This window comes from Gavialis gangeticus, unplaced genomic scaffold, assembly GCF_001723915.1.
Source record: "Gavialis gangeticus isolate Ggan-Ray unplaced genomic scaffold, GavGan_comp1, whole genome shotgun sequence".
NCBI classification, from domain to species: Eukaryota; Metazoa; Chordata; order Crocodylia; family Gavialidae; genus Gavialis; species Gavialis gangeticus.
Window position 1 is genome coordinate 34,191,853 of NW_017728994.1, and position 14,316 is coordinate 34,206,168.

The following is a 14,316-nucleotide window of genomic DNA, read 5'->3' on the forward strand; positions in this document are numbered from 1 at the left end:
ATTGGTATCAGCCGATATGGCTTTTATATATATATACTAGCCAATTGCCTATCAAGAATGACAGGGGGCAGAAGCAAGCAGGGATGCAGCCCCATGCCCCTCCCCATCCAGGCCTGTTCCCCAGTGACGGGGGGAAGGGAGGAGTGGGCCTGGGTCTGGTGCAGGGGAGGACCGGGTCCAATGGTGGGGAGAAGCTGAGCCAGCACAGTGGCGGCAGGGAGCAGTGGGCCCGGGCCAAAACCAGTAGTGGTGGGGGGATGGGCAGAGCGAGGGAGGAGCAACGTGGGGGGGGATGGGCCCAGGCTCAATGCGGGGCAGGAGGCCCATTCCTCCCCTCCCCACACTGCTGCCACATTGGGTCACATTGGGCAGGGCCTGCTGTGCCCTCCCCTGCTGTAGCGGCAGTGGGGGAAGGAGAGGTGGGAGGGAAATCAATGTTTGTCAAACAAATAAAATCAAAAGAAAATTAAAAATACCTCTGGCCACCACCACGGGGGGGGGGGGAGCAGTCAGCCCGAGCCCAAGTTGACCTGGCAGTGGGGGGACAGGAGGAGTGGGGCTTGGGGCTGACACAGGCGGGAGGGCAGAGGAGTGGGACCAGGCTCAAGGATGGGAGGAGGTCTGCTCCTCCCCTCCCCCTGCTGCTGCCATGTCAGGCCAGGTCTGCTGCTCCCCCCCCAACCACCATGGCGGGCTGGCTTCTCCCCCAGTTTGGGCTCAGTCCTTCTCCCTCCCTTGGGCTCGGTACCACTCCTCCTCCACTCCCCCTCCCTCACATAGGCTTAGAGCCCACTCCTCCTATCCCCCCGCCATTGCCAGGTCAGCCCTGGCCCACTGCCCACCCTGCTGTGGCAGCCTGGCTTGTTCCCACCCTTGGTCCCAGTCCTTCCCCGCATCAGGCCTGGGCCCACTCCTCCCTGTCCCCCACTGTCACCACCATGGTACGCCCGCTATTCCCCCCACCGCCACTGCCTCAGGCCCTGCAGGCAGTGACAATAGAAAGGAGAAGGGGCAGGTCAAGGCCAGAGCAAGTGGCCACGACACCCCCTGTGGCATCCCAACCCTGCTCCCCCCTGCGCCACCGTCACCTGCAAGAAGTAAGGCAGGGGGGGCAAGGCCAGCTCCAGTGGCCTGCCCCCACACCGCATCATCACGACCTGCAAGGAGCAGGGCAGGGGAGAACCCCTGTTCTATCTGCTCCATTGCCCCTGTCTCCAGGAAGCAGGGCAGAGGGGAGCCAGGCCAGCAGTTCTGGCCTGGGCCTCCCCCCCAACTCCATCCCCTGTGTCCCTGCCATCATGGCAGTGCTCCACCGGTGCCAGCTCATGTTGGAATGCTTGTTTGCACTCTGATTGGCTGTTTGTTAGCCAATCAACGTGAATAAAGTGTTTTGGACAGAGAGACAGTATATATATATCTGTTCTTTTGCTCCTTTGGGATCCCTTCCAATGAATTATTTGTGTGTCTGGGCTTGAGGGTATATCTTTACCCTATCCAGTTAATTACAGAAGAGACTGAGAGCTCAAGAGCAGCTGTGGAAGGCACTCCTGGAGGGCTTCACTACCACATTTTTAGGTTTGGCATGTGTGAGTGAGAGTTGATGGGTCTGGTGTATTTGATAGTGATGCTTAATGGGAGGGCTGACAGTGCACCATAGACATATCTTGAGACAACTGCCGCTGCAGCAGGGCAGTGGTTGATGTTTTGCCTTGGCATGCCATTTTAATCATGTCATTTCTCTTTTCAGGTTCACAGAAATGAATCTATTTCAAGTCACGAAGGAAATCAAGGTAACAGTTTAGAGTTAAAATGCTTCATAGAAGAAAATGGGTACACAGGGCTGATGAAACAGCTGGAGTAAGTAAATGTGACTTCAGGCGATAATTGGCCCAGGAAGCACATGTTGACAGTGTTCTAGACTAGAGATCACCTTATGTTTTTAGGGTCATATTGGGGATATCTCTGTACCATATACTAAGTCTCTCATTTCATTATTTTCTTGCTGCCATTGGGAAAAAAGTAGAGGCCAAAAAATCAAGCCATTACAGCGAACATTTAGATGCCTTGGTGAGAAGACTGGAGAGCATGTTATTTTTGCATGTACCCAACAAGAGAACATAGAATCATCTGCCAAAATTTTCCCCTCTTGTGCAGAAGCTCTTGTGTTGCACTCAACCTGTTTCCCAGACTTCCGACTCTCTGGACATGCTTTGAAATTATTATTAAAAAAAAACAGGGGAGCATGGGGCAGAGACTAAGAATAATGTGATATGTATGATAGCTTTCAATAAACTGGTGAAAAAATGGAAGAGCAGGGAAAAAATGAAGGAAAAAAAAAGACATTTAAGAGTTATTTATGTCCTCATGATTCAAACCAGAGCCATTTTATTAATTTCTGTCCCAAAATCTTTCATTGCCAAAAAGCAAATTTGCCTAGTACAATGAGACTCTTTTGTATCAAAAGAATCCCTCAAAAAAGGGACAAAATGAACTGGTTTTTACAGAAATATTTTTGTAAAGAGCTTCTGATTTCTAAGTCAGTTCTAAGGCTGTGAATTCAGCCACCTATTCAGGTACGCTGTGGCAAAACTATAGTTTAAACCAGGGAGAACTACATTTGTAAACAGGGACCTACCAAAATTGCAATGTCACTGAAATTGTGAAATCCTGCAATGTCTGCAAAATCTGCAAAAAACCCAAACCAAAACAAAAAACCAACAAAAAAGACAACTTATTGAAAATAAAATGTTGGCTCCCCAGAGGGTCCAACAGTTCTCACAGACTGCTGGGAGGCAAAGCGGGGAGGGAGGATTGCTGGCACCAAGGACAGCCCAAGATGGCTGCCACTCCTGCCCCTCACCGCTGATTGGCTGAGGGTTGCCTCTCATGTGGCCCTGCCCCTCACTGCCAATAGGTGGAGGGGGCAGGGCCACATATCAAACAGCCCTTGCAGCCAATCAGCGGGGTGGCGGCGGGGGGGCATATGATGAACAGCTCTTTCAGCCAATCAGCAGCCAACCAGAGGTGTGGGGAGGCCCAGCTGCAATCAGCTTATGAATTTGGCATCTCCCCATGAAATTGGCCAGCCTCCTCTTTGAGTTAGGTAGATCCTTTTTTATAAATCACTTTTATTGTTGTAGGGTCTTGGGTCCAGCTGAGAATGGGGCCTTACTGTGCTGGAGATCGTAATAACTAGTTTCTGCAACAAGCTAAATGCTAAAAAATGATACTAAATAGTTTCTGCATCTAAATACAAAAAAACCTAGAGTATGAATTAGTCTGTGCATCAAAGAGTTTAGAGATGAAACAGGGAAGCTGGACAGAACTGGCAAAGGAAATGTGACAAAAGCTGATGACGTCTACACTGCAGGAATATCAGCATACCACTACGTGACCTCCTAAAGTCTCACAGTAGCATATAGTGGTCTCAGTGCTGGGATAAATAATCAGGGTACTGACCCTTCTTTGGCTGTTTTCAAATCTTATCCAGACACTGGGATGTCCCCAGACACTACAGTTTCCAGTTCTTCCTCATCTCATCTGTGCATATGAATAGCTTTTATTTATTTCTTATACTTGTTCAGCACAAACTCATACAGACCTGTAAAATAATCAAGTTTGTTCAGTGTTTTTCAGTCCTTGACAAATATTGGAGCTCAGTTTGTGACTAAAGTTTGAATACTAGGGCCAGGTTTTAGTTTATCAGAATGGGTTCGCTATGTCCTAGCAATTAGCAGATTTTACATTGTTCTTCCTGAGTTTTAACCAATTTCAGTTTTTTGCTAGTAATTTATACCATTCCCCAAAGTAGTACAAATTGGGTAAAAGTCTCAATTGCTGCTACTGTTCATGTCATCTGGCTGCTGCTAACACTGTGCTCTCTTTTATATTGATGTAGAGGAGCTGATGGTAAATGAAGCAGAAAGGGAGATGGATGAGAGGGACACGGATTGTAACCAGCTAACATTCTTCCCTGCCCTACATGAAAGTTTCCACTCTGAAGACTTCTTGGAACTGTGTATAGAAAGACAAATTATTCTACAGGAATTTGTGGAGAGTGAAAAGGTAGCATACAGTGAACTTTTTTTTTTTGTGGAGGTGGCATTTCAGGATGAAGAGGGGCAGGGAAATTTGCTCTTTAATCTGCAAAGGACTTGGTGGAGTATATAGTAAGCACCATTGTTAATACTGATCTGTCCCTTGCATTTTGGCAGCATCCACAATTTTCTAGATGTAGTCCAAATGCAGAGTGTGTGTGGTTCCACAATGTTTGAGGCAGCACTAAGGACTTGCAGTGTACATCTCAGGAGTCAAGGAAGGTTCCAAAAGCTGCAAGATAGGATGGTCAGGACTAGGTCCAGACATGGCTCATTCAAGGCTCCTGCTTCTTCTTCCCCTGCCAGAAACCTTTCCTGACCTCCTGAGCAGTGTCCTCAGTACACGTCACTCACCACCTCCATAAGAACCCACCAGTTTTGTAGAGGTGACAGTCCCTATAAATGCTCTCCTCTACACCTGCTGTAATAGGAGACTTTTTTATTCTCCCCAGCTCTCATCTGCCCTTCCTCTCCTTCCCTTGATCACTGGACCAGACTCCCACCCTCTGAGTGCCAAGTGTTACCTGCTTTCTTCACATGGCTTTACTTCCAATCTCAATCTTCTCCTATAGTGTTTTCCTGCAGTAAAACCCAGAAGACAAGGGAATCAGGGCCTACAGACTGGAAACATGAAGTTGTGGCAGAGGAGAATTAAGGCAACCTGACCCTCTTGCCAGCAGCCAGAGGGACTTTCTTGCTATATCATTCTCTCAAAAGTCATTTCCAAACCCTAAGGAATGTGATAGTCCAAGATCAGTGTGTTTGGCCTTCCAGCATGGGGAACCCCAAGGGTTATCATTCCACTGAATTCTAACAGTGAGAACATCATTTTACGGTCTCTGTCCTCACAATGCTTCAAATGCTGTGCATAAACATATGAGAGAGTGAGCTCTATCTTTTATTTGTTATGTCTTATTAGTGCTGCCAGATTTGCTTGGTGCTTTTCCAATGTCCAGGGGTTCTTTATCTTGAACATGATGGCTTCCTTGTCCCGTTAGAGCTGTTGATACTGTGTACAACAAGGCATCATAATTAAACTTCTACCTCCTTTCCTTTAAACCCCAGCAGAAAGAGAAGGGCATGAAAATGTGACATGCATTTCCCATACATAGCTCTGGTCTCATTTTGAGTCTTCAGGCTCTCTCTGTCTTCCATGTAACTCCACAGGAAGCTGTCAGAAATACCAGACACGTCTTTCCAGCAGCAGCCATTGTGCTGCTGAACTGACAGAAGTATTAAAAAAGCAGCAGGGGGTGACATTAGCTGTCCTGTGCTCACTTAGTGCACCACAGTCCTGCCTTGTAAATGACTGCCTCATGAGCTGTTTGCACTCTAACCACACAACTGGAACCCGCTTACCTAATGCCTTGAACAGAGATGTCATTGCGATGCCTTGGCAGCTAGAAGATTGATTTCCATAGCACAAGACTGCCAGGGCTCTGGAAAGTACTTGATGTTTTATAATGTTGCATAGGGTTTTACTGCAATACAATCAAAGAAAAGCCTTTGTAACTATCCAGTTACATGTACTGGCTTTACCGAGAGATAAGTTGACAAACTCTCTGCTGATGTAGTACCAACGAAGTGAATGATATTACTCCCAAAGGACAGTTATCTTGGTCATTCAGATGTTGCTTCTGATGGTGCAGATCAGAAGGAAAACCAATGCAGTCAGTGTGGTTACAGAACTGTCAAACCAGGGTAGCTGAAAGCAGAATCTTCTCCCTTAGATCTGATTTGTTGTTTTATCCTGTTGTCAAATTGCATAAAACACACAGATTGCTGAGGCTATTATGCATTATGTGAATTAATTGTACATGTTAAAATAAATTACATGAACAGCTTACATGGCTTTCTCATTCAGAATGCCTAGAGGAAGGGAACCTGATAGGAAAAACCCAATGGATGAGGATTGGACATGGAGTAGAAGCAGATGGGGGTGGTGTGTCAGCAGTTGTGCAGGAAGGAAGGATGGTCACAGGAGAAGGAGGGAGGAGAATTGGCTGTAAACTGTCTGAGATAGGACCTTTGTACAGCACCTGGCACAAGAGGGTCTGAACCTAACTGGCTTCTAAATACTACTGTAATAGGTAGGTTAAATGTAACACAGGAACTACATTAAAAGAGCATTATTAAGGTTGTAAAGTCAGGTATCCCAAAGCTAGGAAATTACAAAGTTCAGGTCACCTGTTCAGCCTTAATTCACCCCCTTTATCCATATGCATTATGATCAAGTGTTTATTCATAGATTTATAGATTGTAAGGCTGGAAGGGACCGCAAAAGATCATCAGGTCCAGCCCCCTGCACCAAGCAGGAAAGACAACTGGGATCAAGTGACCCCAACAAGGTGACTGTCCAGTCTCCTCTTGAAGATGTGTAGAGTAGGTGATTGCACCACCTCTGGAGGGAGCTTATTCCACAGTCTGGACACCCTTATTGTAAAGCAGTTTTTTCTAACGTTGAGTCTGAAACCGTCTTCCAGGAGTTTGTGGCCATTACTTCTGGTTTTCCACTTGGGTGCCCTGGTGAAAAGCTGTTCACCGAGCCCTTGATGTACTCCCCTAATGTAGCAGTAAGCTGCTAGCAAGTCATCTCTGAGCCTTCTCTTTTTTAGGCTGAAAAGTCTCAGATCCCTTAGCCTTTCTTAGTATGGCTTGCCTTGCAAGTCTCTGATTATACGGGTGACTCTTTGCTGGACCCTCTCAAGCTTGTCCATGTCCTTGTTAAAGTGTGGCGCCCGGAACTGGATGCAGTACACCAGCTGTGGTCTCACCAATGCTAAGTATAGTGGAAGAATCACTTCCTTGGTTTTGCTGGAGATGTATTGATTGATGCATGCCAGTGTATTATTTGCCCTGCTGGCTACAGCATTGCACTGCTGGCTCATATTCATACTGTGGTCCTTACTTAAATTATAATGTGCTGTTTCTTCCATAGGGCCCTGGCATCATTCAGTACACAGAATAACTGGTGATCACTGAATAGTTAACTCAGTATGTTCCTTTCCTCTCATTTATTGTGTGTTGCCAGGCCTTATTAACTGTACAATATTCAAGCCTTGCACTTAAAAAAGAACAATTAATTTCCTCATGGGCTTTCCAAAGGTGTATGTCACTAGTATTTGAGTGCCTAAGACATTACTTTGTCTTCCCCTGAGGTGTGTCAATATTGTATCCCTGCCAGATGGGAAACTGAAGCCTAGAGAAGTTAAAGTTATTAGTATTCACTAATTTGGGGCACCCAAATTTGAGAAAGTTAGGATCTCACTTTTTGTAGTGCTTACCACTACACATGCTGTTTTTTTCTTTCTCACTTTGCTTCCATCCTCTGGTTCAAAGTTGCTTCATGTTGAGCTGCACCCAGTGCCAGATGTTCCCCTCAGATCAGACGAGGATGCTCCTCCCAGCTTTCTACCTTGATGTCAAATGAGTTCATATAATTTTTGCACACATCATGGTACTGCCATAGAGGGTGACCCCACTTTCTAACCCCATCTTGAATCTCACTATATAAAATATTCTTGGGGATACAGACTCTTCCCATTCTCCTGACATGTCTGATGTATCACAACCTCCTCTTTTTGCTAGTGGTTTCTAAGTGTGTCTGTCCTGTACACTCTAGTACCTCTGTGTTTAATATTTTGTCTTGTCACTTTATATTCAGGATCTTATGCAGAGGTCTCATGTGGAAGCTGTTCAGTCTCTTGATGTCCCTAGTGTACATAGTCCATGTTTCTGAACCCTAAAGGGACTCAGCCCAAAGGGGAGGGGAGTTCAGGATGAGTGGTTGCTCCTTAAGGGAGCAATCCTCGATGCACAAGCAAAGTCTATCCCATCTTGGAGGAAAGGCAGCAAAAGGGCACAGCAGCCCCTGTGGCTCTGCAGGGAACTAGTGGATCTCCTGTGTCTAAAAAGAAAGGCCTACAAAGGATGGAGGACGGGTTCCACCTCCAAGGAGGAATATTCTGCACTGATCTGGACCTGCAGAGACCAAACCAGGAAAGCCAAGGCTGCAACTGAACTCCAACTGGCTACAAGTATGAAGGACAATAAAAAGTTCTTTAGAAATGTGGGGAGCCAGAGGAAAAGCAAGGGCAACATTTGTCCCATCTGGTTTAGCAGTGGTCCACTGACAACCGATGCCCATGAAAAAGCCAACTTGCTAAATGGGTACTTTCACCAGTCCCAAGGGACTCCCTTGCCCATTATGGAATGGGAAGGCCTGGGTGAGGGAGATTCTGCTGACCATTTGAAGGAACACCTTGAGAGGCTGGACACCTTCAAGTCAGCCAGCCCTGACAGCTTACACCCCATGGTACTCAAGGAGCTGGCGAGCATCATAGCCCAGCCCCTGGCACCTATTTTTGAGAACTCCTGGTGCTCTGGTGAAGTGCCTGAAGATTGGAAGAAGGCCAATGTGGTGGCTATCTTCAAGAAAGCGAGGAAAGTGGATCCAGCAAACTACAGGCCCATCAGCCTGACCTCTATCTCAGGGAAGGTCCTAGAAAAGATTAGCAAAGAGACCATTCTCAAGAGACTGGCTGATGGCAAAATCCTGAAGGATAGCCAGCATGGGTTTGTTGCAGGTAGGTCTTGCTTGACCAATCTTATTTCCTTTTACGACCAGGTGACCTACCACCTGGACAAGGGGGAAGAGATTGATATCATATATCTTGACTTTAAAAAGCCTTCGATCTGGTATCCCACGATCACCTCTTGGCAAAACTGGCCAACTGCGGCCTCAGCTTCTCCACAATCAACTGGCTGGGGAATTGGCTACATGGTTGGGCCCAGAGGGTGGTGGTTGATGGAAGTCAATCGTCGTGGTGGCCTGTGACCAGTGGGGTCCCTCAAAGCTCTGTTCTTGGGCCTATATTGTTCAACATCTTCATTAGTGATGTGGACATTGGCATCAGAAGCGGACTGGCCAAGTTCGCCGACGACACCAAACTTTGGGGTAAAGTGTCCACACCTGAGGGCAGGAGAGCAATCCAGGTTGACCTTGACAGGCTCAAGAAATGGGCAGACGTGAACCTGATGGCATTTAACACTGAAAAATGCAAGGTTCTCCACCTTGGGAGGAAAAACCTGCAGCATGCTTATAGGCTTGGCAGTGCTACACTGGCTAGCACTTCGGACGAAAGGGACTTGGGGGTCATCATTGACCACAAGGTGAACATGAGCCTTCAATGTGAAGGCTGCAGCTAGTAAAGTGAGCAAAACGCTGCCTTGCATCCATAGATGCTTCTTGAGCAAATCCCAGGACGTCATTCTCCCTTTGTACTCAGCGTTGGTGAGGTCGCAGCTGGAGTACTGCATACAGTTTTGGGCTCCACAATTGAAAAAGGACATGGAGAAGCTTGAGGGAGTGCATAGAAGAGCCACACACATGATCAGAGGTCAGAAAAACAGACCTTACGATGACAGGCTGAGAGCTATGGGACTCTTTAGCCTGGAAGAGCTTAGGCTCAGGGGTGATCTGATGGTCACCTATAAGTTTATCAGGGGTGCTCATCAGGATCTGGGGGAACGTCTGTTCACCAGAGCGCCCCAAGGGATGACAACATCGAACGGTCACAAACTCCTCTGTGACTGTTTCAGGCTGGACATAAGGAAGAACTTCTTTACTGTCTGAGCCCCCAAGGTTTGGAATAGACTGCTGCCGGAGGCGGTTCAAGCACATACGCCTTCAAGAGACATTTGGACTTCTATCTTGCTGGGATCCTATGACCCCTGCTGACTTCCTGCCCTTTGGGCAGGGGGTTGGATTTGATGATCTTCTGAGGTTCCTTCCAGCCCTAATGTCTATGAATCTATGAATAAAGCAGAGATGACAGCACACAAGTCTTTTAAATTCACAACTTCACCTTAGCTGATAGTTTTGTTATTCCATGCTTGTTTCTGTAGTACCCTGAAATTCTTAGCTGCTTTTCCAATTCTGTTAGTCATTTGAGTCTGAAGGCTAAGATTCCTGCTGATCGTAGAACCCAAGTAGCAAAAACTGTCAATGACATGCAGAGATTTATCCTCCTGAGTGATGTCAGGTATTGGTTCTTCCACCCCTTGGTACGTGATCACAGTCTTCTTCAGACTAATTACCATCTTGAAGTTCTTGCATGACTCAAAATGTGCCCAAGAGATTTTGCAAGGAAGATTCACTGTTGGCAACCAAGGCCGTATCATCTGCAAACAGGAAATCTCTCAGAACCAGTTCTTTTGCATGCTGTAAACTTGGACTCCAACTCAGTCAACGCACGGATCTGTGAAACTTGTAAGAAGCCGGATTCATCAGGCATCTGACTGCATCGGATCTCAAGGTCTTAAGTCAGGCCTGCATGCGGAAGATGAGGAACCTGGGGCTAATGCCTACATATGAAAAGTTTGGTTGAGGGACTTGTCTAGCTTCCCACAAGAATTATGAGGGAAAGGTAGGGATAGAATCCAGTTTCCCAATCCAGCATTTTTTAATGCCTGGACCATGATATTGTCTTTTCTCTTAGTCACCTGCCTCATTGCCTATACATCTTTCAACTTCTGTAGAAACTAGGGCAGGGATCTGGCAAGCCACAGCCTCCTTCACTGCAAAACCCAATTCATCCCCAGAGCAGGTGCATCTTGCATGCCATAGGAGGGAGGTTTTATGGAAAAACTAGCATTTGATCATGAAACTAGAAAGTGTCTCATGATGCATATACACCAGACAACTTGAGTAAGTTTGTACAAACAACCTTAGTTCTGTAATTTCTTAAGGCTTAAAAAAACCAAAACTGGAATAACAGAAATTGGAATAACAGACCCCCCGACCCCCCACCCCAGGGTCTGCTGGCTTCCCTGTGCTCCCCTCCTTCCCCCTCACCACTCCCTGCTTAAGTAGAAATCCTAAGTCTGCTTAAGCAGAAATCCTTAAGTAGAAATCTTAAGTAGAAATCAACAGCTCAGATGGTAATGTCCCTGCATTCCTTCCTTTGGAAAAAAGCTGTTTAAGAAGAAATTATAATGAGCCAGGCTTTGTTTTCTGATGGTGTGTTAAATGCTGATAACAGAGCTGGTAAATGCTCTGTTATCAAGGGGGAGACCCCTCCCTAATCACAGCCTTCTGCTGGGGCCTGGCCATGCCCCCTCAGCTCTGCCCTGGGGAAGGGAGGGCTGCTCTAGTGCCCCCGGGTTTTTAGCATGAGCCACTGCAGGCATGTGCCTGCATTTCTGGGGTGTCTGTCTGGTTACAAAACTGATTTAGGCTAGCCAGGTTAGAGTAACCTGCAAAGCTTGAATCAATTCAGGCTCAGACTTTTTGAATGTCTGTCGCTTGCCTTACTGTGGAGCGAATTAGGTAGCTTCACAGTAAGTGTCTTGAGTAGACATGCCCAGTTTGTAGTTTTCTGGGTGTTCCAAAGTCTCCCACATTACAAAGTGAGGAAGGAGAGCTAAGTCCATGGGCCAGATCTGACCTTGGGGGATCTGCATTGTTTGAAGAAGTCACAGCAGCAAAAATTGTGAGCCCCTGTGTTTGCAATGTCTTTGTTGTGGGTGAACATAATTGTGATGTTGACTCACACAGTATTTTTAACTGAGAAGAGGGGTATGTGGGGCCTGAGTGTTGTATTAAAATTGACAGACTTTCCTGCCTATGCTGCTTCATTACTTTTGAGTTATGTTATTGCTATCTGCATCTTTGAAAATCTGGCTTTTACGCTCCAAGTGAGGGATCCTTTTGTGGGTGTGTATTCAAACCAAAAAGGTACATTTGAAAAATAAACCTACTCCAAAAAAGTAAGATGACAAACTTAATCCTGAAAATGGCATTCACTTCAATTGCATCTGAATGGGTAGAACAATCCAGAAACATATTGCTTTAGGCAATACCTTAGAAGGTAATTATTCAATTATTTTATGTCACCTTTCATCATTGATTAATGATTCTAGCCACCGGTGAACTGGAATCTGTTCTTTTCTGACAGAGGAAGAGCTTATTTAATCTATGTTAATTTTGGGTTGGCTGGTGTCTCAGTAGATTGAGACCCTGTAGGTACGGATTGTCTTGGTGAAGAGTCTCTTGTACACTTTCTGTTTGTTGGACTGTCACTACTCAGCTGGAATGAGGTTCATGCTGAGCTTAGAATAGGAGGGGCTAACATAGTCATAGGGAAGTAAGGGTGAAAGGGACCTCAAGAGATCATTTACTCCAACTGAGGATTGAACCTGCAACCTTGGTGTCATTAGCATTACACACTAACCAACTGACTTAAAAAAACAAGTTTGGTTTCTTTCCAGTTGTTTGTTTTTATATATATATATATATATATATATATATTTTTTTTTTCCCTCCTGGAGAGGGGCACTTGTTTTAAATCAGTGATTCCCAACTTTTTTCGCCCCATGGCACACTTACCTAAATAAAAAAGCACACTGGACGCTATGCAGCCAGCCGACACCGATGTGGGGGGTGCACAGCCAGCTGGACAGCATTTTGGGCTGGAGCCACACTCCCCATCTGTCTGTGTCTGCAGCAGCAACAGACAGGGGGGAGGCATGTGGCTCCAGCCCAAAATGCCACGGCACACCTGGATATGCGTGACGGCACACGGTGTGCTGTGGCACACAGGTTGGGACCCGCTGTTCTAAATGAAGTGGGTTTAACATTTGTGACAGGCATTGGAGTGCTAGGGATGCCGAATGCATCCGTTAAGTTGTGACACAGGCCCAGTGCCTGAGGAAGATTCAATTCCATCACATGCCATTCTGCTGGCTGGCCAGTGTGTCTCTGTCCTACCTTAGATGCAGTTGTGTAGAGGTATGCCAACTCAGAGACCACCAGTAAGCCCCCATAGCACATGCATGCATGCGCACAAGTAATTGTGATTTCTGTAGTCTGCATCCACTTACTACTCAAGTGGAAGTTAGGGACAATTTGGAGGCCATGGAGCCTGCCCCATGCTGCAGGGTGGATCTCTTGGTTGACCTTCTGCAGACTGAGCCTCTTTATGTGTCACACTGACCTGCCTGCATAAGTGGGAAGGCATTTGTTCATGGCAGAGCTCCAGAGGATTCCAGCTTTTGCCCTTTTGCCTCAAGGGATGCATCTTGGTTGTCTGATGCAGCACTCCCAGTGGGTTCCAGTCCTGATGCCACAGTTAACCAATGCTCAGATCTTCACAGGTTGGCTCTGCATGTGTCTGCTGCCAGCTGGCCTCTCCTGTCTCTTGTTCCTCACCCCAGCTTTGACTGGCACCCAGCTGTAGTGCTTTCCTTATGCTGGCCAGTCAGCTCCTTCACTTCTTTCCATTTGTCCAAAGATAAGCCTACGCAAGAGAGTTGCACCACTTTAACTGCAACACCAGAGTATTCGAACCCTAGCACCTAGATTGGTGTCTTATACCAGAATAGATGCAGGAATGGAAATAAATTTTCATGTACTTTTACAGAGAGGGAGCTGCATCCTGTGAGGGTTTGGCCAGAATGTAGGTGGCCAGGCCCTGAAGGGCAGCCAGGAGGTCCGATAGATATGGTTATGGGAGTGTCGGGTTAGGCTTTGGATCAGCAGAGCGGGGAATGCAAGATCAGGTTCCAGGAAAGCTAAGATGGAGATCTGAGAGATGTAGTTTGGAGTGCAAACTGAGGTCAAAAACCAGGAGTATCAGAGAGGCAAGTGCCGAGTTCCAGGGGTGATCCAAGATCAGGGTCACAAGAAGCCAAAGCTAAGACAGGAGCCAGGAGAGCCAAAAAAAAAGCAGTGACTGTGAGGCTTGCTGCGCAGGAGCAGACTGAGGCTGTTGCTAAGGTGTGCCTGCAGCCTAAAACTGCAGATATGCTTAGAAGGGCTCAGTGGTGCTCTCAGCAGCCAGAGAATTGGAACAGTCACATTACCCCAGGATGAAGGTCAGGTGTGGAAGCTCAAAAGTTCAGCCCAGCTGGGCCTGCCTTATCAGAGGCTCTGATGCATCCCTGCTGCAACTTGTACCTGTAAAACTAGGGCAGTAAAGTGCTCGCACCCTAACTGACAGTTCTACCGACACAACAGTCAAGTATTGACCATGCAGGACACCTTTCTGAATGTCCCACCATCTGCTTCCATTCTGTCATCCACTGCTCCAGCTTCCCCTTGGCTTGAGACTGGACCCTCCTTACTCCTGAATCATCACTTACCAAAGTATAGTCATGTTCCTGTCCCTTCCTTACCTGTATCCCAGTTCTCTTCCTGTTGTGTCCCAGTTCTGCCAAT

The 14,316-nt window shown here is 46.7% G+C and overlaps 1 protein-coding gene across 1 annotated transcript in view; it reads left to right on the forward strand.

The window, feature by feature from the left end:
• The window catches only part of WDFY4 (WDFY family member 4), a 376,632-nt gene that overhangs the window by 233,618 nt on the left and 128,698 nt on the right, over nucleotides 1–14,316 (forward strand). The window contains exons 42-43 of the mRNA XM_019502557.1: nucleotides 1,748–1,790; nucleotides 3,899–4,065. Of these exons, the coding sequence (XP_019358102.1) occupies nucleotides 1,748–1,790; nucleotides 3,899–4,065 (210 nt within the window). The remainder of the gene's footprint in view (nucleotides 1–1,747; nucleotides 1,791–3,898; nucleotides 4,066–14,316) is intronic.